At 39.8% G+C, this 25,797-nt stretch overlaps 1 protein-coding gene across 2 annotated transcripts; it reads left to right on the top strand.

Moving 5' to 3' along the window:
• Positions 1 to 609: 609 nt before the first annotated feature.
• Positions 610 to 16,676, top strand: rgs9b (regulator of G protein signaling 9b). 2 transcript variants are annotated; one of them, XM_067487600.1, is made up of 19 exons: positions 610 to 811; positions 2,555 to 2,651; positions 3,780 to 3,830; positions 4,027 to 4,133; positions 5,884 to 5,935; positions 6,015 to 6,073; positions 6,150 to 6,226; positions 6,312 to 6,393; positions 7,257 to 7,319; positions 9,681 to 9,710; positions 9,846 to 9,907; positions 10,474 to 10,587; positions 10,735 to 10,850; positions 11,027 to 11,114; positions 11,691 to 11,829; positions 11,932 to 12,014; positions 12,259 to 12,415; positions 13,657 to 14,060; positions 14,800 to 16,676. In XM_067487600.1, exons 1-19 carry the CDS (start codon positions 743 to 745, stop codon positions 14,960 to 14,962), a joined length of 2,013 nt encoding a protein of 670 aa, XP_067343701.1. In that variant the 5' UTR covers positions 610 to 742; the 3' UTR covers positions 14,963 to 16,676. The 2 variants fall into 2 exon arrangements, with proteins under 2 accessions (XP_067343701.1, XP_067343702.1); XM_067487601.1 differs by having other exon boundaries at positions 617 to 811; positions 12,259 to 12,382.
• Positions 16,677 to 25,797: the final 9,121 nt, after the last annotated feature.

The following is a 25,797-nucleotide window of genomic DNA, read 5'->3' as shown; positions in this document are numbered from 1 at the left end:
TTAGCGACACGGTTACACATTTAACATTTAATAACCAAAACGTCGAGCTTTATGGACACGTGTAACTAATGTAATAAAAAAACCTATCTTAAAATCAGTTAACTTCTTAATAAATCGGAACGTTACACTTCACCGGCGGTGTCATGGCTCCCTCTGCTGGTTGGTATTGGTAATTGGGTAGCACATTTCTACCGTGGCACAAACGCCGCGCGCTGACTGGCTAATTCCCCCTTCTCGATTTAGGCATGCTGCTTTCCATTGCTGTTGGAAATGTGGGAAGTTTTGTCCGAGCGCGCGTCAAAGGTTCAATAAAAATAGAAATTTTGACGAGAAGAAGCGGCGAGAATAAACGTTACGGTGTATTATTTAAGGAAGGATCATAGGACACTTGTTTCATCACGGGTACATAAATTTAATATAGTAAAATTATTTTTATTTTATTTATATACAATTCTATGTCACTGTTTGATATTTTAACTTTCCCTGGTCGGCTTTTTTGAAAAAGCAGTGTCATAGAACAATTTTATTTATATCGTCCACTCCAATGTAAAAAAACACAGTCTAACCTATAACATAAAGCGTATTTACCAATTCCAGCCTCCCGAAGTGAGAGCTCTGTTTGCGCACATAAAGGCAGCGCCAGTATCGATCATTGCACTTCCCTTTAGAGTCCCCACACGACACGGGGCTCATAGGCGAGAGTGTCTGTGTTTGTGACAGAGAGTGAAAAGCATTAGACATCATGACAATTAGAAACACTCTCCTGGACTATGGACAGAGATATCGACCGCGGATGGCTTGTCTCAAGAAGGTAGGGTATTATTATACATGTATACATATATATTGTTTTACATCAGAGATGATCACACCCCTTTTCACGTTTAAAGACTATAGTCTACTTGCACACGCACCTATAGATAGATCACTCGTTCACTTAGAGATGGACCCATCCTCTGAAGCAGTGCTTGGGCTGTAGTGGTCTGCTGTAACCTCATAGACCCTGGTATTTGCATTTGCTCTTATAAACTGCATTGAGATTTAAACAATCTGTATTCTCTACAGCTCTCAGAGCGAGTCTGCTGAAGCTTTTTACTGTATATTTATATTCAGGTTAGACAGTTTTAGAAAACAACAAAATCACCGGCTCCATCTGCACTACTAATTGTTTGGAACAAATGCAACAAACATGCAACAACAGATTGCAAACATATGTGATATTAAAGGTCCAATAAAATCTGAATTTTCCTTGCCTGGTTTATTGGAAGTAGTGGACAAATAATATTTCATAATAACCAAGTATTCAGAGATACTAAAGAACAGAATGTGATAGAACACTGCAAATTATATGTCATCTCAGTTACTGTGTGCACTCTTATCCGTCTGTCACACTAAATATTACACTGTGTTTTGATACAACCTTTTCACTGCGATAAGGTCGTTCAGTTTAATAAGCGTTAAGCCTGGATCAGCATCAGCACTTCCATTTACACCAAGTTAATCCAGGTACTGTGTATAGGAAAACAACAGCCCGGTCCTGTGGCCAGAGCGGTGCATGATTCATCATCTCACATTTTCAATTTATTCGCCTCAGGAGGTGGATATTTGTCCCAATGCGCTATAACTTTTGGTATGAAAAAAAAAAATCTTGCAGGAAATAAATAAGACAAAAGCTTGTTCCCTAGCAAGATATCATCATAGTCCATTCATCTCAGATTGATCTCAGCGCATATGTTGTCCCACTCACAAGGGATATGCTCTCAGAAGAACTTCTTGTTTTCGGCCATGAAAGCTCGCTTTGGTCCGACTCAGACTGCGGCTTATAGCCTCTCTACAGTGACTTCAAAGCACAAAGCCACTTCAAACAGCTCTGGGAGTCAACCATATGCACTAACTCTTTGTCTCACAGTTTCACAAAAAACTAAAATAACGCATTGCATGATTCCTTAGCTTTGCAGTGCACACCCAGTCTGAACTGGGATCTGTGGGACAAGAATATAAAACTGTTTAGACAGCAGTGACTCACAAACAAAAGCCCTGAGATCAGGGCATCTCATTTCACCTCTTCCCATGTTTAAATGCAGTGTTATGGTTCTGAAATCTAATACATTACTAGAGAAAAAGCCATGCCACAGTCACTAAATCCGCCAACATTTGTCCAGAAGCAATAATTGCTGGATTTGAGAGTGAATCTTAACATCCCAGAGGGACAATTTGCCTCAGAGTGTTTACATCAATGAGAGACAACCGGATGCAATATCCTCTAATCTCCCATCAAACAGCAAATAGGTTAACAGTTAGTAGTGCTGTAGTGCATGCTGCTGCTGCTGCTGCTGCTGCTGCTGCTGCTGCTGCTGCTGATGATGATGATGATGATGACTATCGTGTCCCATAAACACTAGATCCCCTCACAAAAATCGATCTCACAATTTACAGTTCGACTGCCCTGATTTGCCTTTAATAAACATGTTGGCATGGTGACCTCGGCCCCCCTTTTCCACTGCAATCAGTCGCCATGGTAACATTTTTGTCCCCCCCCTATAATATTTGTGTGCAGGCAGAGAAGGTGCTGCTGGAGATGCAGGACCCAAAAACAGGAGTTAAGTCACAGCTTCAGAGACTGGTCATCACAACGATACCACATGCTATTACTGGTAACAGGGACACACACACACACACACACACACACACACACACACACACACTGACACAAATACAACATTACACACTTGATGTTATTCAGCAGCTGGTTGAGTGATTGTGGGTGCATAGTCTCACTGGAAGATACCAGAGCTCTGGGCTCAAACTCGAGAGCTACAGATTTCATCTCCATGACAACCCCCGTGGTCTTGGTGTCAGATAGAGGGAAAAAGTAACGTGAACAGGAGCTGAGCGGACGAGAGAGGAAAAGAGCAAGAAGCAGACTCACAAACCAGAGAAAAAACAGTAGAGACAGTGAGGAGGCGGCGGCAGTGGTGGTGGAGGAGGACAAAAAGGAAAAGAGAGGAAACCTAGACTTCTACGTAGCCTGGCAGCTGAGTCGATGAAACACTCTTCCAATCTGCTTCCTCTTCTTTTCTTTTTTCTGTTCTTTTCTTTCTATAATATTTAATGTTTTTTTGTTTCATGTTTTCTTCCTATATTATCATTGCTCATTCTCTTCCATTTCCCTCCTTAAATATTTTAATTTCCATCCCTTCAACATTTCCCCCTTTTTCTTTCTTCTCTCGGTATCTTTACTTTCCTCTTTGGTCCCTCTCTCTAATTTTTCTCTTTTGTTTGACTGAATCTTCACTCCATTTCTCTCCCCTCTGTTGTTTCCCTTCCTTTACTCTTGTGCTTCCGTTTTATAGCCTCTTTTACTGCCATTAGATGTCTTCGCTTTCCTTTTCCTCTCAGTTTCTTTTGATTGGTTTCCTTTCCTGTCCACTTCTCTCTTTTTTTATTTCCTTCCTTTTTTTCTCTTGTTCCCTCTTGTTGTTTCCTTTCCTTCCCCCTCTTCTTCTTTCCTTTCACTTCTAATCTTCTCTCCTCTTCACTTTTTCTTCCTCCACAGACCTCCTGTCTGGTTCCTCCTCCTCTTCCTCCCTCCTCTCTCCTTCCACCTGTCTCAATAACTAGAGCCTCACATCCTTTCAACACAGTCTGTAGCGTTGTTTCAGACAGGGGTCTTGCATTTACAGGCACAACCAACTACCTATTAACACATATTCAACCCCTATTTCTTGCTGTCCACTGTCAGAACTATTTCACACATTTCACCTTGCATCTTTTCTCCTCAGGTGAAGACATAATTGCATGGTTAGCAGACAGATTTCAAGTAGACACACAAGGTGAGAGATGAGGCCGACAGCAGCCTGTATCTACATGACATAAGTGTATGTCAGTCAAAAATAATGTTTTCATGATGTTATCATTGTATGTCCTTTCAAATTCTTACGGTTGACCATGACGTGTCCGTTGTTGTGATTAGCACAAACGCCAAAGCAACTATTTACTTTCTGTTTGCCTTTGTTTCTGTTTCTTTAGAAGCGAGGAACTTTGGCTCAATGCTTGTGTCGTTAGGATACATCTACCCTCTACAAGACCACAAACGCTTAGTGATCAAACCAGATGCATCCCTCTATCGCTTTCAGGTAAAAATACATTTTAAGTGCATACCCACGTTCTCAAACCATATTCCAAAAAAAGGTTTTCTTGCTAGGACTTAGCAATTTGAACAGGAGTTAGATGCTATTTTTGCTAGCGACTTAAAGGTGCTACAAACAGAAGAAGAAATAATCAAACAAACCTTTCCTGTTTTGCAACAGGGCCCCTGTAAAGTAAATACCAAAAGAAATTCTGCAGTTTATTGCAACTTCAAATCTTTCCCAATATCTGGTGGATGTTTACTAAAACTCACCGACTGTTAAATTGTGTTTTAAACTTTTTTGGTAAAATTAATAATAGAACGTTTTGTGTGCCATTATTTCAATATAGGATATTTGCATTGAAAGTTTCCCTAGGTGCAAGGACTGAAGTTTTAATATAATGGCTGTTTTTATCAGAAGAAATTGAAAGACAAGAGATGTTTCTGAAAATGCACAATGATCAGCATTTTACTGTTCATAGACTTAAATACAGTATGTTCTGTATAGAAAGTACAGCATATTGATGGGACCTAATAGTTAGGAAGCTAGTCAGTTAGTGACCGGACAGAAGAACGGTGAATATTATATTCACCGTTATAATATATATATATATATATAATATATATATAATGAATAATTTTCATATATATAATATTATATTATAATTTAATATTACACTTAGCCAATACAAATAGTCCAGTCATTTGAAGTTATTTAAAATAAATTTCCAATTATTTATCAAGGGAGATGCAAACTAATATATTATATATACACTATATATATATATATATATATATATATATATATATATATATATATATATATACACACATTATAATTTACATTATTTTGCATGTTATGCAAATGAAAAATATTATGTTCATTAATAGAATCTTCGCTTTACTCTTTGCCATTTCAAAATAAGGGGATGCAAAACATTTTCAACCAACTGTAGGATAAGAACATTTTATTGTCATTTTAAGGTTGCACAAACACAGCAGACATTCCAAATTGCAATAAAAAATGTCAAGAACAGAGAGTAAATATTTAAAGATACACACAAACATGCACAAACACACACACACACACACACACACACACTGGTTCAAAAATGCAAACTTTAGTTCAGAAGTACAGACCTGGTGATTTAGTGTTAAATGAGAGGGTAGTACAGAGGAAGAGGGAAGTCAGTAATCATTTTTTTTTAAATACAAACAGTGCTAATTCAAATGGGAAGCTAATTCTGTTAGATGACAAGATAGACAGTGGTCAAGGCCTGTGCACTGAAAGGAGAAGGTAAACACTGTAATTGCAAGAGAAAAAAATATAATATAATTGCCTGTCTTATACAACTAAGCGCTGCCATCATCTACAATGCCATCATCTATATCAATGACTAAAAGTGTAATTGCATATCAGAAATATTGTCTAATCAGTTGATACATGTTCATTTAACAAAGGAGTCCCACGCTGTTCAAAAATGGCAAATGAAGTGAAGCGTCACTAAGGAACTGAGGTAATGAAGAACTGTAAAGGGTTTACTAACAGAAAAAAAGAAAAAAGCAAGCGGTGCTGGATTTTTGATCTGATTGGTGTTTGTCATGGTTCATTTCCGTATCTAAAATAAAAACACCAAACTGGTCTGCTTTTGGTTTCCAAAACTATTATTATTAAATTAACAAAAACTGTTCAGCCTGTAACAAACAAGTTCAACTTTTCTTTACCAGGCATCATTTCTGTCTTTTGTCCTTTCTAGACACCGTACTTCTGGCCCACACAGCAGTGGCCTGTTGAGGATACAGATTATGGTAAGAATCACAACATTTTATGTTGCCTCCTTTTATCAACAGTCATCTTTTCTGACTCTTTTCTGTTTCAATGTTTAAGCAATTTACCTCGCGAAAAGAAACATACGTAAGAAAGGAATCCTGGAGCTGTACGAGCAGGTGAGAACAAAATCCAGACACCCAGGAGAAATACGGCTTTTTTGGAATTTACTGGATTGTTATTTTATGTCTTTAGGAGCAGTATAACCATCTTCACAAGTGGATGAATCATAAATGGGATTTTATAGTTATGCAAGCTAAAGAACAATACAGGTAGGTTTGAGAGAAACCGAAAGCCATCACTTGATCTTGAGCTAAAGAAGGTGTTACGATTCTGTGCATTTGAATGTGATTGTAGGGCTGCCAAAGAGAGGAAGAAACCAGACCGTGTTGTGTTTGACTGCCAGGAAAGAGCCTACTGGGTGGTTCACAGACCTCCAGTAAGAGCATACACACATACGCACGCACACAAAACACACCCAGAGATAGTTATCAGGCTTGTGCTGCACACACAGGATGTAGCTTTGTGTAGATAACAGTGGACTGCCAGCAGACAGAGAAATATTAAAATAAATTACACTCCACCTCTATACTTCCTAGGATATCTCATTATCTCTACCCATGATGCCTCATTACGGTTATATGTCCAGTCAGAGAAAAAGGGCACGAGTGATGAATATTTCACAGTGCGTAGGAGAATAGGACGCAGTGGTTTGCACGTCGTGCTTGTGGCATCGTGAGATTCATCCTGTGTCATGAGGCAGAATTATTCACCAGGCAAAAAGAGCAACTGGGACCAAGACCTCCAGGGTTCCCTGATGAGCCAGGTTCAATCTGTGTCAAGTGACTGTGGCAATCTGATTCAGTCCAAATGTGTATGGGAATATCTCCACACATCTACTGAAAGGATAAGAGCCGTATCTTAAGGCCCAGACACAAATTTATTCAGGTCATATTGTGGCAAACGATATGAAACATAGTGTCCACAACCACTTTGAGACCTTAAAACCAACATTGACTCATCATCTTTGATTTATTTATTTTTTGACAGCTTAGACAGCGGTTCAGTGTCTTGTCCTGGGACATTTTAGCATAAGTCCAGGGGAAGTCGGGTCTCAAACCGCCGACCCTGTTGGCATTGGGCGAACACTCTACCTACCCCTTCATGTCCTATTGTATTGTCTAACATCACCATCCAAATGCTAAACCCAACACTGAAGTAGTAAACACACATTGTTTATTTTTGCTGTTGTGTGTGTGTGTGTGTGTGTGTGTGTGTGTGTGTGTGTGTGTGTGTGTGTAGCCAGGGACTGTGAGTGCCATGAACTATGGACTGGATCGACGAATAGATCCAAATGCAGATGAGGTAACAGGTGAGTCTTTGAACATAATTCCAGTCAGTCAGTTTGTAATCAGTAAGACTCATAAAGACTTCTTATCTTCCTCTTCCTTTTCCTGTCTGTTGTTTCAGAAATTATACTAACATTTCTCCTCCGTTCTTCTTTCTTCTCTGCTCTACTCTCCTCTCTTCTGCAGGCATATCCCACGGCTTTCTTTTTGAATGCAGACTTTTAAACTGGTTACAAGCACCTATACACAAACAGCCCTACGTTTGTGCTCGACATAATGCAATCCTTATCTCCAGACTCTAACCTGTCTGTCACAACTACTTTCAATCTAACACGGTGTCAAAGTCTGTTTATAGGTCTTAGGGAGTAGGTTCTAATGCAGCGTATGTGAAAAAAAGTTGTATAATCTTAAATTTCAGGTGCGCAGGTGGAAAGAAGTAAGTTCAACAGGCCTCTGATAGACATCTGATTATAGGCTTCATGCTCCTGCAGCATGCAAGAATCGGAGGCATGAGAGCAGATGCCAAATTTAGCTTAGATGTTTTTCAAAACATCCCTGGACTAAATTATACAGCAACTGAAATGACTAAGATTACTTGTATGAATATAGACTGAATAGGTGCTGGAGGCCGACACCCCACATGAATTTCCTTCAATAGAACTTGATACTGATTTATGCACCTATTTCTATCTAATACCCAGAACACTTTTAGTCATTCAGCAGAGACTTTTATCCAAAGCGACTTACAAGTGAGGTACAAGGCAAGCAAAAATCTAAGTCAAGGAGAAAACCTCAGAGCGAAGTCCTATCAGAAAAGTGTTTACATTTCACGAGATGCAAGTGCAAGAGAGCAGAAAGGATTTTTTTAATAGATTTAAGTGCATAGGAAGGTGCAGAAGAGTTCTGTTTTCAGCAGTTTTTTCAATATTGGGAGTGAGTTTGCTGAGCGTGCAGAGTTTGGTAGCTCGTTCCACCATTGTGGGATCATTGCGCTGAAGAGTTTTGCTTGGTGTCTTCTGTGCGGTGCTGGGGCCAGTAGACGTCGTTCGTTGGCAGACCGCAGCGGACGGGACGGATTGTAGACCTGAATGAGGGAGTTGAGGTAAGCAGGAGCTGTTGAGGTGATCAGAGACAGAGCCTTGGCTCTGATGCGAGCAGCTACATGAAGCCAGTGTAGAGATCTGAAGAGTGGTGCGACATGAATCCTTTTTGGCCGATTAAAAATGAGGCGTGCTGCCTCCATTGCTACCATTGCAGATGATTTTGGATCAATGTTGATGATCCAATGTTGATGCCGATGTTGTGTTGCGTTGAAGGTCTGGCTGGGAAGACAAGGACTTCGGTCTTGGAGAGATTGTGCTGAAGATGTCTCTCTCTCATCCATGCAGAGATGTCTGAGAGGCAGGCAGAGATGCGTGATGAGACAGTGGAGTCGTCCGGACGAAAGGACAGGAAGAGCTGTGTGTCATCAGCATAGCAGTGATAGGAAAGACCATGTGAGTTAATGATAGAACCCAGGGATGCAGTATAGACGGAAAAAGAAGAGGACCAAGAACTGAACCCTGCGGCAGACCGGTAGAGAGTCTATGAGCGTGAGAAACATTCCCCCGCCAGGATGCCTTGAAGGTTCGTCCCGATAGGTAAGACCGTAGCCAGGCTAGAGCTGATCCAGATATGCCAAAGTCATAGAGTGGGGACAAGAGTATCACAGTGTCAAAGGCTGCAGATAGGTTGAGTAGCATTAAGACAGATGACTGACCTGCGGCTTTTGCAGCTCGAAGAGCCTTTCTGGTGTCCGAGGTGTTGCGGAGCTTTTCCTGGTAGTAATCAGTCTTTGCCATGGTGACACTGTGAGAAAAAGATCCAAGCAGATCCTGATACTCAGCAAGAGCAGATGGAGTCTTGGATTTGCGCCACTTCCTGTGTGATGCGTTGCTCATGGATCCAGTCGATAAGCCACGGATTAGAAGCTGAGGGACGAGAGGGTCTAGAAGACATGGATTGGGACGAGCAAAAAAGTAGAGCTTGGCTTTTAAACAACGCCCCTTAATCCCAGCTGTTGCTCGGTGGCCACATGCAAAGTGTGAATGTGATCAGAAAAGTCCTGCAAAAGAGACAGAGGTCTGAATAAGTAAAGATTATGTGATCTATGTGCAGCTTTGGTGTTCTGTGTTGGAAATGTTCTGGGACAGTTCAAAGTGTAGGTGACATATATTTTGGAAGTGTGCTGAGCTGTGTTTATATAATGTAAAACTGCTTTGCTACTGATGATTTATTTTGGGTTAGTGTATAGTTACAAATTTACCAAGCCCTAAATTTTAATTTGTCGTGTGACTCATAATATTTATTTTGACATTTCATATTTTTTCATTCCCAGGCAAAAACACCTGCCTTTTATGAGAGAATTGTAAGTGCACTCCACTTCTTCTCTCTCACCATTTCATCTAAACAGCTACAGTAATTTAACCGTTATTGTCCATCCATTGACAAATGGATTTTCCTGACATTGTCATAGCTGCCATCTCTCTTTTACCTCCTGCAGATGATCTTTACCCAGCAGTCCATCATGAGACCCAGAGTGAAGTCATCTGTGTCCATTGGAGCGTAAGATAGCCAGTCATATTTCCAGTCTCTTGTATCTGTGTCAATCCGTTTGGTTTGGACTCGCTGCATCACAGATTGCGTTTCTCAAAATGGCAAACACACAGTATCGTCAATATATCTTCACTGACTGTCTTGCAGATGGACATTGATCTGTTTTCAGCCTGCAAGCATGTGATTGTCAATTTGCAGAATACAAGTACATTAGGAAACGTGTCATTTTTACCAAGGCTGCACTATAATGTAAATGTCTTAACTTATGAGAAAGAAGCAACATTCTTAACTTTCTTTGACATTTAAAAAGAAAAGCTTATTTTAAGCTTTATATTAAGATATGCTGTTAATTAACAGACAAATAAAAAAAACATTACATTTAAAAAAAATTCATACACTTTAACCATATTTCACTTACGAGTGAAGTGAAACTGAATGTGACTTTATTTTTGGAAATCCCCTTATGGTTTCAAGTGATTACATTTCATGCTTCCTTTAGTTTTTTAGATTTACCTATTCAGGATGTTCTTTTTGATAAAGTTAAGAGCCCATTTCTTTCTCCCTTGTTCTTGCAGATTGGTGAAATATTGTGCCACATACACCAGCCACGACCCTTTCCTGTCCAAGTGTCTTCCCAGCAACCCCTGGCTGACGGATGATGTCACATACTGGACTTTGAACCTGCCCAAGTGAGTTACATGATGATGATGCATAATGTAATGTATGTTGTATTCACTATTATTGAGATTTAACTGAATGTTTGTGTATCATTTCAATTCATGATTTATTTGTTGTGATGAGTTTCCTCCTCTGCTGTTATTTTTTGTGCATAACAGTGTGGAAATTCCAACAAAAATGCGTGTGGAGAGGTGGACGTTCAGCTTTGGAGAGCTGCTCTCGGACCCTCGAGGCCGAGATGATTTCAGGCTGTTCCTGAAGAAAGAATTCAGCGGTAGGATGATTATTTAGACCAGGAAGAAACAAATAAGTGGACCAATACTCATCACAGAAGTGTTGCAAGATAGTTTTAATTTTGGTTACAAAATGTTTCTTTCCAGCCATTAGAATGGACTCACACATGGTAACTGTGGTTTCTGTTATTTCCTTATTGATTCTGAACTGTTTTAGGTGAGAACTTGGCCTTCTGGGAGGGTTGTGAGGATCTGAAGTGGGGCACTGCCGCAACGATGAGAGAGAAAGCGGAGCAGATCTACAAGTAATGTCATACTAAAGAATATGTCAGTCATCTCCCATTCATGTTCAGAGCAGCTCACCGATAAGCATGAACAGAGACATAATCAGCAGCTACTTTTATTATTCATTATTCATTTTGGGGAATTTTTCTAGTTATATAATTTCAGAAGAGTATAAAAGAAAAAACCTTTGATGTTGTAGATTGTTAGGTATATGAAAGCAACACACTTGAGGTTGTTGCTGAATAATAACCTACATTTTAAATATTAACTGCAGATTATTTGAGAATAAAAACAATTGTTGGTTGGAGCCCCCAATTTTAAAACATAGCTAATTCTGTAGGAGGTGGACACATTAAAAAAAACAAAAAACTTTTTTGACTAAATAATTATAAAACTGTTACCGAATGTTACATGTTTTTAGCAGCTGTGGGAAGGGAGGAAATCAAATCAAGGAAATATACCCAAATTATTAAGTACTTGTAGAAAAATGCCCCCCTGGGAGTTTATTACACAGTATAGTCTATTAAAGTACAGGTAACTCAAATTTGTTCTTGAGTAAATGTACATTTCATATCTGTTTCTCCCACTGAATCTAGGACATTTCTAGCACGTGGTGCACCACGATGGATCAACATTGATGGAAAGACGATGGAAATCACAGTGAACGGCTTGAAACACCCACACAGATACGTCCTGGACGCAGCCCAAACTCATATTTACATGCTCATGAAGAAGGTCGGTAAACACATGTGCCCATGGCTTTAACCAACAGATAAAATGGGTGATCTAACTCCCACAACACTGGGTCATAATGATGAGCTTATGTATGTTTTGCAGGACTCGTACGGCCGTTACCTTAAATCTCCGGTTTTTAAGGAAACGTTGAAAAAGGCCATTTGTCCCGAGAGGCACAAGTTCACGTAAGACTCTAATTCATGTTTTTCTTATTTCAGCCAGTCTGATAAAGATTCATGAAAAATAGATTTGATGTGTTTTCTGTGGCTATTCAATCCTCTCTCATGACTATTAGTGTCCCTTCAGCTTTCTGCAACTACCACATCCATCACTCCTCAAAACCTAAATCTCCCCTTCTCCCTCTCATCATTCTTTAATTTTGTTTTCATCCTTCTTCTCTCTCTCGCATATATCCTTCTGGTTTTTTAGTGACGCCCAGTTGGAGCAGAACGCCAAGAACCGGCGGCCCAGCATCAGCCCCATCATCCTTCGGCAGCAGGAGCTGGAGCAGAGGGCCAAGATGGCTGCCAGCGCCCCCGTTGACATCACACAGGTCATGAGCAAACTCAGCAAGCAGGGCAAGGAGGTGGTTCACTAAGATGAACGCAAATATGTGATGTTTAGTGATGGAGGATTGGGTCTGTTCAGATTTGATTAATTATTTAGTGAAATTATTTAAATAGAAGTAATTTATTCGTTAAAACATTCAATCTCTTTATAGTTTAAGTTTAAAGCAGCTACATTCAGTATTTTAATAACAGATCAAATATTTTATGTGAAAGTGGCTGATTATAGTGATGAACCCACAGAGATTTATAAACTCACTGCAGAGCACTTTAGCTCTTTTTGAGCTTTAAAACACATCTTAGCTGGCTTGTAGTTTGCCAATGCAAAACTTTACTATTGCTTCCTCAGTTCTGCCTAAGTTCAGCCTAAAAGCTTCCGCTTTGTGATTTTGGTGAACCTGTAAACACACAATAATCATGCTCAGGTTGGAAAAAAATGAATAGAGGCACAAGCTAAAAAGCCATGCTGTGCTGCACTGGGTAATCTGTTACACTGTGTTGTACTTGTGTCCAGCTGTTGTAACTGTTGTATGTCATTTGTTTCTCAAAATACATGTGTTGTACCTGCCATCGTCACTTATGGAGTGTTTTGTACTGTAATGTGTGTTTTTCTTTGTCATCAGTCATAAACTAATAAAACACCCCCCAAAACACCGTCATGTTTTAGATTCTAGTCATTCAGTCTTTTCTTGTAATGTGGACATCGACTGCACATCTTTTCAGATTTTCCTACAAACTATTTGCGTGGTTTTTCCTTTTTTCTTCCTTTGTTTTTTTTATTCATTCTGTCTTCCTCATGAAAAGTGGTGTGATTTGTTTTCATTTTTTATGACTGTATAGTGATTAATTGATCACGGTGATCATGGTTTTTTGGGAGATTGGGATACTTTCACTATTTCCTGATATGTTAGACCAATGACAGCTCAATAATTAAAATATTAGTTACATTTTTTCTTTCTTTTTTATATAGTTTTATCTTTAGATTACAAACTATTCTTAAGTAATGTAAAATCTCACAAACAAAACAAATTTATTAACCAAAAAAAAACTATACAAACCCCCGTAGACAGGAGGGATTTATAGTACAAAATACAAAACTGTAACAAAATAGTTACTGTGTGTGTGTGTGTGTGTGTGTGTGTGTGTTTGTGTGTGTGCATGATCAATACTGAAAACTTTCCAAAATGCACTCACATGTTACTGGAGAGTGACACTTTCTTGATGGTCTCTGACTTGTGTCTCCTGCCCTTTGACCTCACAGCTGTGCCGCTTCACCACTCCCGTCCCTCACCTTGCTGTCTACTCTGGCATCATGGACTCCCCCACAGCGAATGCCTCGCCCTCTCTCCCCTTCCTGGCCCACACCCCGGTCTGTCCTTCCCCCATCAGCGTGGCGTTAGATAGCACCTCTGCCTCTGAGCGACGCATGGAAGCCAGCGAAGCAGAAGGCGTGGGGAACGCCGAGGCTCGAGCACCTGCGGCTGGAAATGTGTCTAGGTCTCGCATGGCTCTTTCACTTCGTCGCCTACTGAAGCGAGGCTGCACCCCGTCTGCCGTGTTTGCCAGCCTGTCACCTAAATGCCACTCAGCTGCTGGTACGAGTAGTCGCATTCAGCCTATCAGCCCAGATCAACCCAGCCAGGCTCCACCCAGACGGATTGGCAAGTGAGTGTGAGCCAAACAAGTCAGTCCCACCTATAAAAAATCAGTTCTGTATGAGGTTCTCACGTCTCAAGGCACGTCACTAGGTTCAATTCTAATGCAGGTTTTCAGGCATGATACGCAACAACTCTTTATCATTTTGTTTTAAATAGTGTAATTTAATGAAAATGCAGCAGGAAAAGGATAACACACAAACAGGGCAACCAAGAGTAATTTTCCCTTAAAATGTGGAAGAAAGGTTAAATAGACTGTAGCAAAGGCTTGACAGAGCACCAGGTACGTGTCTGATGGTGGCTGTGGGTTAAAGAGGTCAGACTAACATGTTCAACATGTTTATAATAGAAAACGTGTGAGTTTGAGAATCATCACCCACTGTTTTACAGTGCTCAATATTACTATGTCGTTTCACTTTCACTGGGCACAGCATCATTTCCAGATGCAGCAGGCAGCTGCTTTCTGGAAAAAGACAAATACACACTAAGCTGACGTTTGTGTGCTTTGTGTGCTGAATGTATATATGAAACTGTTTGGGCATGTCAGCCATAACTAATATTTGAAGTTATAAAACTGTGTTATAAAACTGTGTTCAAAAAGTACCGAAATATAATTTTTTTTACCTTTGAGATGCAATATTTTTCGAAGAGCTAACACCAGAAGTGTATCAGGGTCCTCATGATTTGCACTGTAACAGAATATGGTAACAGACATGTGACTTATGAATCGTTTCTGCAACCTTCCACAGTTTTTTCCAGATTAAAGTGGATATTCCTCCAGAGTGCCGGATCTACCCCATAGAGTCTGAGGACGAGGAGGAGGAGAACAGAGCTGCCTCTCGCGGAGGAGTGGGAGCCAAAGAGATCATCTGCCCCTGGGAGAGTCTCACTCCACAGAACGGGACAGACTAATAGGCTGAATTTGCACAGATACACAAACACTGTGCGGCACAAATGGATTGTGTCAGTATAAATAGGCTGGGAGCAGGTTTTTCCCATGTTGGTGTAGAGATAGATTATCTCATACAGAACATGAAGGAGTAAATTCTCGGTGTTGTCATCCCTGTGTACACGTGGTCATATCCTCAGGACCAGGCCACAAACGACAACATGAATACTAATCAACACAGAGATGACACAGTCCAGTCAATCTGGACTGTATCTGGACACTGAAGAGTTGGCTGTGCATTCATTTACTGTGATTTGAGGATCAAACACCCACTGCCTGTTGTATCAAGTGTCATGCTGCAGCAAAATCTACTTCTCCGGTTTCCATGCTCCAACATAAGGCTAAATACAGCCATCATCATATTATCATTATTTATTATTTTAGGCATATTGTACAATAATCAACATTGCTGTAAATGTGCCTGTGTTAGCCAGATATAATTACAAATTTTAGGTAGCTATAAAGCAAAACACACGGCATCATGGTAAGCAACACATCATGGTAATCATGGTAATCATGGTAAGCAACACACAACAGACATAAGACAAACCTTTTATAGGAAAAAGCTTTCAGTATATGGTGTATTTGTATGTATGTAAATCTCCTATGATCTCCTCTCCTGGCTCCAAACACCAAACATTGATCCATATGTTGGCATATTTTTGCTGCATACACTCACAGACAGGGAATGTTTGATATTCAAAACACAGAGTTTTCCTTTAACTGCAGCCTTATGATCACCAACCCTTACTGATGTGAGCACCAGCTGAGCCAGCTGTTTAGTCTGGAGTTTTATTTAGGCCCAGCTTTGCCAGGGGCCAACAGGGTGTACGAATGTCAGAAAGCTGTGGCGTTCACATTCAAACCTCATTGCTTATCTTTTTTCTAAGAACAGTAGCTCGACAGCAGCCTTATCCACCTTCGCACAACTGAGATATGTTGCTTCTTTTGGCCTCGGATGTTTCTACAGAGCAGGTTTGTACACAGACGTTTTTCGGAAGGCGACAAAAGCGATCGAAATACGTATGAGAAGAAATCATACTTAAACTGGATTATCTCTGTGATTGCAAAGTACTCTCAAGAAAACAGGCTAAAAATACATCTCTATTTAGAGAAAGTGATAAAACCAAATGAGATGGACATATTCTGACTCTGCCTGTGCACATGCCTGCTACAAATATTGCTACTGTGTTTATATAACTACTAAATTCTGGTGAGTTCGAAGTACAGAAGTGTTCTTGTGCTGCTCAGTAGACTTAGATGCCTCATACTCCGTTTACTTACCTCTTACACACTTTATGTGAAATGACTCTATAGATGCATTTCAGGTGAAAGAGAGCACCTTTGCTAAACCACATCTGGCAGATGTGCACTCTTCCTGACTGAAGAGTTACTGTAATGGGGGTCAGATAATAGTTTTGTATTAGACTCCACTGCTGTTTTGTACAGACTGTGTAGCTGACATATACTGTACCCTAACCTGAGGGAGGTGTTGTTATTTTCTCTTGTCTCTCTGTTGGAGGGGCTACAGTTGAATGCATTAAATGTCAGAATGTATTCTCTTTACCATGTTTACAGATGCAAGAATGTGAAAAATACCTTAAATTTGTTTAATTTGATTTGTACATTCCATAGCTTGTGTCAAGTGCCTCAATAAACGACGCGACAAAACGAATGATTTTCTTGACGAAATGCTGATATGCATCGACTTAAAGGGCAAGTTCGCCCCAAATTACAAAACAAATTTCTCACTTATCCAGACATCCAGATGCTTTGAGTTATCTCTCTCTGATATATCCGATCCACCCGGAACAATGCAGACAAAACAATTTAGCCCTTTGTATTCACAACATTCTCCTTCCAAAAGCTGTTTCCTTGGTTTTCAGGACAATCCACTAAACACTATGTCAACCATTTAGCTGCAGGTGGTGGAAAGGTGTAATCAGTAAATGTCTGAATTAACAACAAGCACACTTATTGGTTAGGGTAATGTCTTTTAAATGTTTATTTGTTGTGTAATGGATAAAGTTCCCTTCAGTGAACCTCAATGCTTCAATAAGTGGTGGTGACGGGGATTTGCCACTAGGTGGTGACACGAGAACAGTAATAACAGTATACTGTTGACACAGTTTCACATCAGTCTGAGCTCAAAGTCCATTACATCCAATAAATCACTGAAATCTGAAGTATTTCATGAATCAACCTGGATTTAGCCCTCGTCAGATTTTTTAAATATATGTTTTTACACTTTCTTTATGGTTTAAGGGAGGTGTCATTAAACTGGCCTTCCGTTGCAAATTGACCTAACCAAGGTCAAACTTTTAGTAAAGACTGATGAACAGGAAAAAACAATCAGACACAAAAGCATGTGAACTTTCTGTCACCATCTCTGCCATCACACAGCTCACACCGACTGGGTTTTGGAGAACCAGGACATCGCCGTTGCTGAGCTGAGGCCGAGCAGGGCTTTGATCTGTCTGTGTGTCTTTTCAGTGTCTGTGAATAGAACCATCTGATCGCTATCTCACAATACCCACACAGCGACGTCCACACACGGTCCAATCATACATTAGTGCAACAAGGAGAAGCGAATTTATGCAACATACTTAACATTCATTTGAGCTGTGCATATATTAAAATACATTTGTATAGAAGCACCTTGTAATGAAGCCCTGGGTGTTAGGGCTGAGTGAGTTCTTTTCTCATTTATATATCCTTTATATGTTGTTTATTTATTTCTATATCAATTATATATCATTTACTGTTTTTCTTTTTTCCTTTTATTTTTCTGTTTCATGGCCAATGTTCTTTAACAGTTGTACACCTCTTATTTCATTAGCTTGAATTATTGGACTGCATGTGTGGCAACGTGCATCTTGATTAGGAAACTGAAGGCTAAACTTAAAAATGTCAGGTTCTCTCTTGTAAATTTAATCATATTAACTGTTTCACATTCATCTTAAAGTGTATGGTTTGGCATGTTGACAACTTATTTTTTGGCTGAGGGGAAAATGAAAAATGAGAATGAAAAACACAGATGAACTATTCCTTTGATTCTCCATTTTTTTCATTTGAGTCAAACACGCTAAGGCCACTTTGTCTTTGCCCAGATTGGAAAACACAGGAAAACAAAACCATGCAGCACAAACACACAAGCCCACACACTCGCAGGCACAGCAGATGTAAACATGTGTCTGCCGCTGTGTGCAACCTCGCTGTGACATGATGAACGAGCAAATCAGAAGCGTAATGAAAAGCCGCGCATTCGTCTGCTTCTCTATGAATGTGTGAGTGTGTGTGTGTGTGTGATTGTGTGTGTCACGTGTGAGCGCTCAGAACCTCAATCTAACTCACAGGTGAACCGTTGTCTCGCTGAGCCACCTAGGTTTTGACAAGAGCAGATAATTACCAGTGACCCCCCACCTGGTAAAATTCACCAAGGAGAGAAAACAAGTGGCGGTAAGAAGAGAAATGACCTCGAAACTTCAGCCATATTTAGGTCACCTTTTATGGGGTCCTCTTCACACCTCCACACTCTTATCTCTCACTGTTCAGCCTTTAACCCTCACACCTTCTTAACGTCACTTTTTTTTCCCTTCCTCGTTCCTAAGGGACTTTAATCACTCCTCTGCTGATTCATCTTAGCCATAAAACCATCAGCAAGCTCAAACCTGTGAGGACCACGTACAGCCTGAGTACATGAAAATCCAACCCAATCCAAGAAAAGAGAGACCTGATCGGAAAGGAGGTTGTGTGCTACCTGTTGGTGGCACCTGCTGCTCACCACCCTCCCCGATTCTATATTGTTTATATATAATCAGATTTCTTTCATGAAAAGGCATGTTTCCTCTTCACTGACGCCTTTGTCCTGATCAGTTCTGATCAAAGGGGAACTGGGTTTTCTCTCTTCTTCAAATTCTGTAAGGGTTTGACATGTGCCTTGAGTTGATCTTTGTGGTGACTTGGTGCTATGTCAATGAAGTCAGTTGAATTAAAGGGGAGCTGAAACCGGTGCAACCGGTTATTAAAGAAATACCTTGATCAAGCGATCATCTATTAACAATTTAATCTGTGAATCATTTTATGGCACATATTGTTTATATAGGCTACATTTCTTCCCACAGTGATTATGGCACACGACATGAACATATCTTATTCTAAATACACTCTGATCCATTCAAATCTACTGTGGTATTAGACTTTCACACAAATGCAAACTCAAGACTAAAGGCAGTAAAACAAGTTCCTATTAGGTTGATTAAAATTTGGTCAGAATCTAGTTCCTCAGATTTAATTGGACCTGTGAAGACCCCCACACATCCCATCTTTAACAAACAATCAAAGATTGTTTCCTTTTTATGCTTAAATACCAGGAAACGCTCATGTTAAGTTATTTCTGAAGAGTTTTCAAAGAAATTGATTCAGAAAATGCTCATGAAAAGTAACAGCAAGCAACTACTTTCATTATTTAGGACGGAGGCCTGTAAAATACTGTAAAAGGCATCTGGGTGATCGCAAATGATTGACGCCTCTTCAAAGCGCTTTTGTCTTTGGTTTAAATTGATCCCATTTGTGTTCCATTTTAAGTTTTGGAGTTCCACATAATGATCCCCTGAGCAAAATGTCTACCTGAACGAGCTTTTATGAAAGGGAATTGTTGCTGGCTCAAGTGATGAAGGTTTTGGCTTGGCTTCGGATTCGACCCCTTTCAGACTCGGTTTTGACTACTGCCTCGAAAGAGAGCGAGGCAAGGCCACTTGTCTGCTATCATGTCAGCATGTCAGGTGAATTTCTAAAATCTCTGTCAGATATGCGTTGGGGGAAAAAGAGCAACATGAGACATCAGCCTCTGTCGACCTCTCTCACCATCACACAGGTACATATACACACCAAAATATGCACAGACATGCACATGCATAGACACACATTTATTCACACCCATGAATACAATCTTTGTCTCATGAGAAATAATATTAATATCAACTTGCTTAATATTTCAGACAGTTTCAAACAAGGTGCACAAAGACATGGTTTATTTATGGATCTGACACCTCTCATGTCTTTCTGCTCTCAAGCTATTTTAGCTTTCAAAGTGTGTCTTTGGAAAGGGGGAGGAGGGGGACCAATGGGGAAGAAGATGCAGACAGACAGACAGACTGGAAAGGTGTGTGGGCCGGCGGCCAAAGAGATCAGTCTGTGAAGCCCTGAGGATTTGGTATTTTAACCCACACTTGGGGTCAAATGTCCCTTAGGATGACTCCTTCATTTCTGGCACGTGGCTGTGATCAAAGACTTGCACTGGGTGATAAAAATACCACAAATGTGGGCTGAACACAAATCTGCATTCAGTCGTGATGGCTGCTTTCTAATATGAGCTGATGGAGTTTATTTACTCTCCCTCCTCTTGTCTACTTCCATCATCTTTTCGCTCTCACTCTCTTCCTTTCTTAGTATTCATCTCCACAGTAACACAAACATTAGTCCAATCTCCAGAGCTGTTTACTCATTGAGTGATGAGTGCCTGTTTAAACATCTGTCCTCATAAACACACACAGAGAGAAAGAGAGAGGTGAATGTCTGATCGTATCCCAGTCATCCAGTAACATCAGTGTCTGCCCGGATTTAAGATCTGGATTAAACGATCCACTAATGCAGAATTTCACACAGATTCACAGTTAACCTCACAATAATGTGCAGGAATACTGGATGCATTTAATGAGGGTTTGAAATTTGTGGAGAATACAAACAGTTTTACACTTTTTGGCTCTGTACACCATCAAAGTGAATTGAAATGAAACAATGAACACGAGATTAAAAGGTTGATTTAGGCTTTGTTAAAATAAATTGTGTAAGCTAATGTAGGAATTACAACCATTTAAATTCAGATTCCCAATTTCAAATTCTTAAAAGTATCTGGACTAACTAACACAGTCATAACTAAAATTGTCACTTTTAATACATCGTTATAAATCTTTCTCTGGAAATGACAGACATCACCATATGCTGTTTTTTTTTCCCCTGGTGATGCTCTGCCAGGTGTGCACTGCAGCTGTCTTCAGGCCCGGCCTGATATTTGGCATTTTTCCGTCAGTTTTGCCTTCAGCAGGTGAAATACTGTACATGCTCTGTTGGATTCAGGTCAAGTGAGTGACGTGGCCACTGCAGAACATTTCACTTCTTTATGTGAAAGAACAAACCGTGAGGCAAGAAGGAATTTTCACTCAATGTACGAGTCATGTGGCTATTAAAATTGTTTCCAAATGTGTATATGCAGATGACACAGCGTTGTGCCTCTTTGACAAACAGTGATTTGAGAAATTTTATTTATATCACACTATAGGCTGTCGTTTCTCACATTTGAAGGGTTGCATGTGTCAGAATTGACAAGAGTAGGCTAAAGATTGTTTATCAGTTTATCAGTAATAAAACCTCCGAAGTTTTTTGCTGTAGAACATCTCTAAAATATGTGATTTTCCTTTTTAAGCTGCACTTGAAAAGGTTATCTTAGGTTTTATCTTTAATCCTAGGCTGTTATAACTCCCTGTACTCTACCCATCAGGCCATTATTCCTGCATGGAGCTTATTTACTCAAAAAATGGATTATATTATCCATATCATTACCTGTCTTTATTGGTTTGCTTGCTGCTTTTAGAGCTGCTGAGTTTTGAGGCCAAAGAGAGACCAGGCTTTAGCTTTCAGGGCATTATTTTATTTACTTTTCCATCTTGCAAAGGCATATTCGTATTTAGCCCAAAGGTCAATTTATTCCTCATCTTTTTATTCTCTTGTTTAACCAGTTCGTTTATTACATTTTTTACTTTTTTCCTCTTTCATTTTCCAGCGATGTTGTTTACCTGTAAACTGCTGGGCTCATATAGTTCCCCATTTTATTGTGAAAAACTGTGCTCCTTTAGCTGCTCCCACACTTGTGGTTGAACTCAATTTCTATGATGACTTCCGTTCAGCCAGAAAATATTATTGATATGAGAATACAGCACAGTAGTATAGCTTATATTGGGCATCTTGGCTCTGACCTCATCACTCCCTGAAGCCAGGAAGTAGGCCTACACAGAGAGAGATTGGGGAGTGATGATAGCAGACATATTACTGCTGAAGAAACACAGGGTGATTTTGAGGTGGAGGTGGAGCTGATTAAATGCTAAGCAGATGGCAGAGATACTCGCAGGGAGCAATGACGCAGTCGATGCTCCAGTAGAGTAGAATGTGAATGCTTTAGAGGCTGAGATCTCCATGAAAAAAAACCAAAAAAAAAAAAAAAAACAGCATTGATTGTTCAGATACTTGAGTATAATTATGTTTAGCTGACAGGGAACTCTAGTGGCTGTGATAATTGTGACTCTTGACTGACTGGAGCAAAGGGTGGAGTGTTGATTTGCTATAGATATAATCAGGTCAGGTGGTGGGATCAAAAGACAAACAACCTCTCAGAAAAGTTGTGTAGGAATTAAACCCAAAACAGCATTTTTACCAGCTTGAATGTTTGATTAAGCCGCACCATCACACCGTGTTAGTGGAGTTAATGAGACCAACCAGAACTAGAGGCATAAAAGGCTGACTGCAGTGAAAATATGCTTGTTTGTGATGTTTAGATAAGATTAAGATGAAAACTAAAAAGAGGTTTTCCTGTTTGCCTTGTTCTGATTTTGCCATCTTTTTCTGTGCTGATTTACTAATTTCAATCAGAGTGGTCTCTCACACCAATGACATCTGCCGCTGATTCGACATGCTGAGTCGGCTGAGAAGCTACTAACAGAGGTCCGAATAGTGCTCTAACCTAGGCCTAACTGTCAGCTTGGTGTGTCACTGCCAAAAGACATCTTAATTTGGGTTGGAGGAACTTGTGCTAAGCGTGTTGTCAGTTTATTCTTGCCAAGGTTTTTCCTTTGCATATTAATTACATACGTAACCACCACTGTTTTAAAGTTTATGGATGAGGATCACTGATTATGTGTTTTGTATGTGATATTCAAATCTGATGACAGAATTATTTGATCTGAAAGTGTGTAATTTTCACACGAGACTGTTTCCTGCTGATGGTGAACTAATTCGACCCTATTTCCATAACCTCGCTCTTAGTTTTCCCAGGCCAAACAAAATTCTTTCTAAAGTTTTTTATTTCATTCGCTTTTTTAATGATTTAAAGATAAGGAAAACTTCTGGTTAAGTTTTAAGGACATGTTAGCACGGAACAACTGGATATTTCTGTTCTGTCAGAGAAATCTAGAAAGAAGTTCCTCACCACTGTCAGAACTGTACAGTAAACATGAAATCTGTCATGAGCAGTCACTTAGCATAACAACTGGAAAAAAGTGTAAACACCTAGCATCTGCCTGTCTGCCTACCAACCTTTACGAAATAAAATATTGATTAAGGCATTTTGCAATGTTACAGTGACTGGAGCCATGTGAGAGCGGCACTACTGACCACTGCTTGAACTGACCATGAGGCCTTTTATTTACTACATGTCCAGTCTTCTACAGAGCGAGTGGAACAAAACACCAACTCTGAAAATAAACTGTCCTCTGGTGCAAAAACGCAGAATTGTCCACTACTGGAGGAGGCACACAAGTGTATATCGACCGCAGAGGTAAATCCTCCTTGACAACGGACAAAATTGCATATTTGTCAGCCAGCGAGCTTTTCTTTGTTACACACCAAATCAATCCAAGTGAATCTGTGAGTCTGATCGGGCTGCTTGCTGGAGAACATGCTGCACTAACTGGTTTGAAGACTGTCCAGCTGCTTCCATTCATCAGAGCCATCGTTGCATCCACTACACACATGCCATACAGATATAGACGCCCCAGTCACACATCTTACATCTCAAACACTCTATTTTAACACTCGTCTTTATTTATAGCACTGTGTTAAAAGGCCTGTCACCTGACTAAGCTGCCTGGTGTGGAAAAATGAGGAAACAGCTTTTATTAGGAGTGACGGTAACCTGCACAAGACAGCATTCTTTAAAACTATGAAACGCCTGTCAGACAAAGTGAGCAAAAGAAGGGAGGAAAGCAAAAGGGAAATTGTTTGTTTTTCCTCTGCAAAATTACTGTCACAAGTAAGCCATGAAGAGAGGGAAAAACGGGAGAGGCAATGAGACAGTTTCCTCTTTTTCGCTCTCTGACACTAAGCATTACTCACCACTTTCTTCTCTCGGCAAACATATGCATGCCAACATGATTCCAGTCAACACGGCTTAAAAACTATGGGTTTTCTTTTTACTGCAGAACGAAAGGAGTGAGAATTATGATGGAGTGATTTTTTTATTTTTTTTTTTTTTCTTCTGTCCTGCTTTTCAGGTTCCTCTCACAATGGGCACTCTGTAAATGAGACAGGCTGCTGAGGGACACATTTGTATGGGTGTAACACTTCCAAGTTCATCGCCATATTTGTTTTGTCCTTTTGGTTTTGCTGACTGATGTTTTTTCCTTGTCGATAATCCATGGTGAATGTGGTGTGTGTAGTCTTGTTGAAGGCTATTTCTATTGATAGTCAGTGAAAAGAAAATATTGTGAAATATATTTTGGCTGCACAAATTGCAGCCGATTGTTTATATCTATCTTTTTATGCAGTGGATTTCTTTATACACCATATCTGTTGTCACATCAGTGAATTGGATTCTTGATCTGTCTGTTTTCTTCTTTTGTAGTGCATTGAGGTCTCACTGCAGAAACTAAACTCCCTTAACAATTTCTGCTGTTGTTCAAGAAGACATCTTAAAGTTTTTTTTGTCAGACAAACAACTTTTATAGTGATGAATACCAATACTGAAATCACATATTGTTTGGCATTTCCGCTCCATACATGATTAAATGATTATTTGGTTATAAAATGTTAAATCAATACATTTTCTTTCAGGTTACTAAATGAGTAAAGAGAGCTGTATCCATTTAATGTTGCTCTTTAACAGAGTTAGAAGGTATAAGGATTTATTCATTTACCAAAATACAGCTTGACAGCAGCTTTTATTAAAGCTACAATATGTCACTTTTTAAACAATTCCCTTTAAATTGAAAGAGAAGTGCTGCCAAAGTCTCTTTTGACCCAAATTCTTCCTCAGTTTCTCAGCTTGATTTAACCAGATAAAACCCAAGGGACAAGAGGTCAGCAGCATGTGTCATAATGAATAACACAATTTTAAATTACAAAGTGCTGTAGTTGAGGACATGGTAACAATTTATAACACAAGGATGGTGATTATAGGGTGAGTATACCTTCGTATACTCAAAGAAGGCAACTAAGCTTTGGGATACAATTCACAGTGATGTGTTAGGCGACTCCAACGCGTAATAAACCTCAACGTGCTGTCATAGACGGTATTCAGTGAATGAGGACATTTGGTTCAGGCACTCCTGTATAGCACATCACCATAATCGAGCAAAGGTAAAAAGGTTGCAGAGAAGCATAATTTGTCCCAAAAGTAAAACCCGAGCTTTACCCCCAATTTTCGGACGAAGTTGGCAATGCATGCTTTAAAAGAAAGCTCCTGATCAAGTAAAAAGCCCAGATACTTAGAGATAAAAATCAGTTTCCCTTGGGCAGTGGTTATTAATGGAGTATTTCTGGTAACTCACATGAAAGTGACAATACCATGACTTTGGATTTGTCTGCATTTAAAACCATTTCAGTGTCTACAGATGACACTGGACAATATCAAAAACAGACTGTAAAAACTCTAAGGTCATGGCGAGTAAAGAAGAGCAGCCAGAAAGTTCTGTGTCATCAGCATAAAAATGATGCAAGGCATTTTAGAGGTTTTCATACACATTATTAA

This window comes from Channa argus, chromosome 20 (genome assembly GCF_033026475.1).
Source record: "Channa argus isolate prfri chromosome 20, Channa argus male v1.0, whole genome shotgun sequence".
NCBI classification, from domain to species: Eukaryota; Metazoa; Chordata; class Actinopteri; order Anabantiformes; family Channidae; genus Channa; species Channa argus.
The sequence above is the reverse complement of the archived record's forward strand: the minus strand, read 5'-3'. Positions and strand labels throughout refer to the sequence as shown.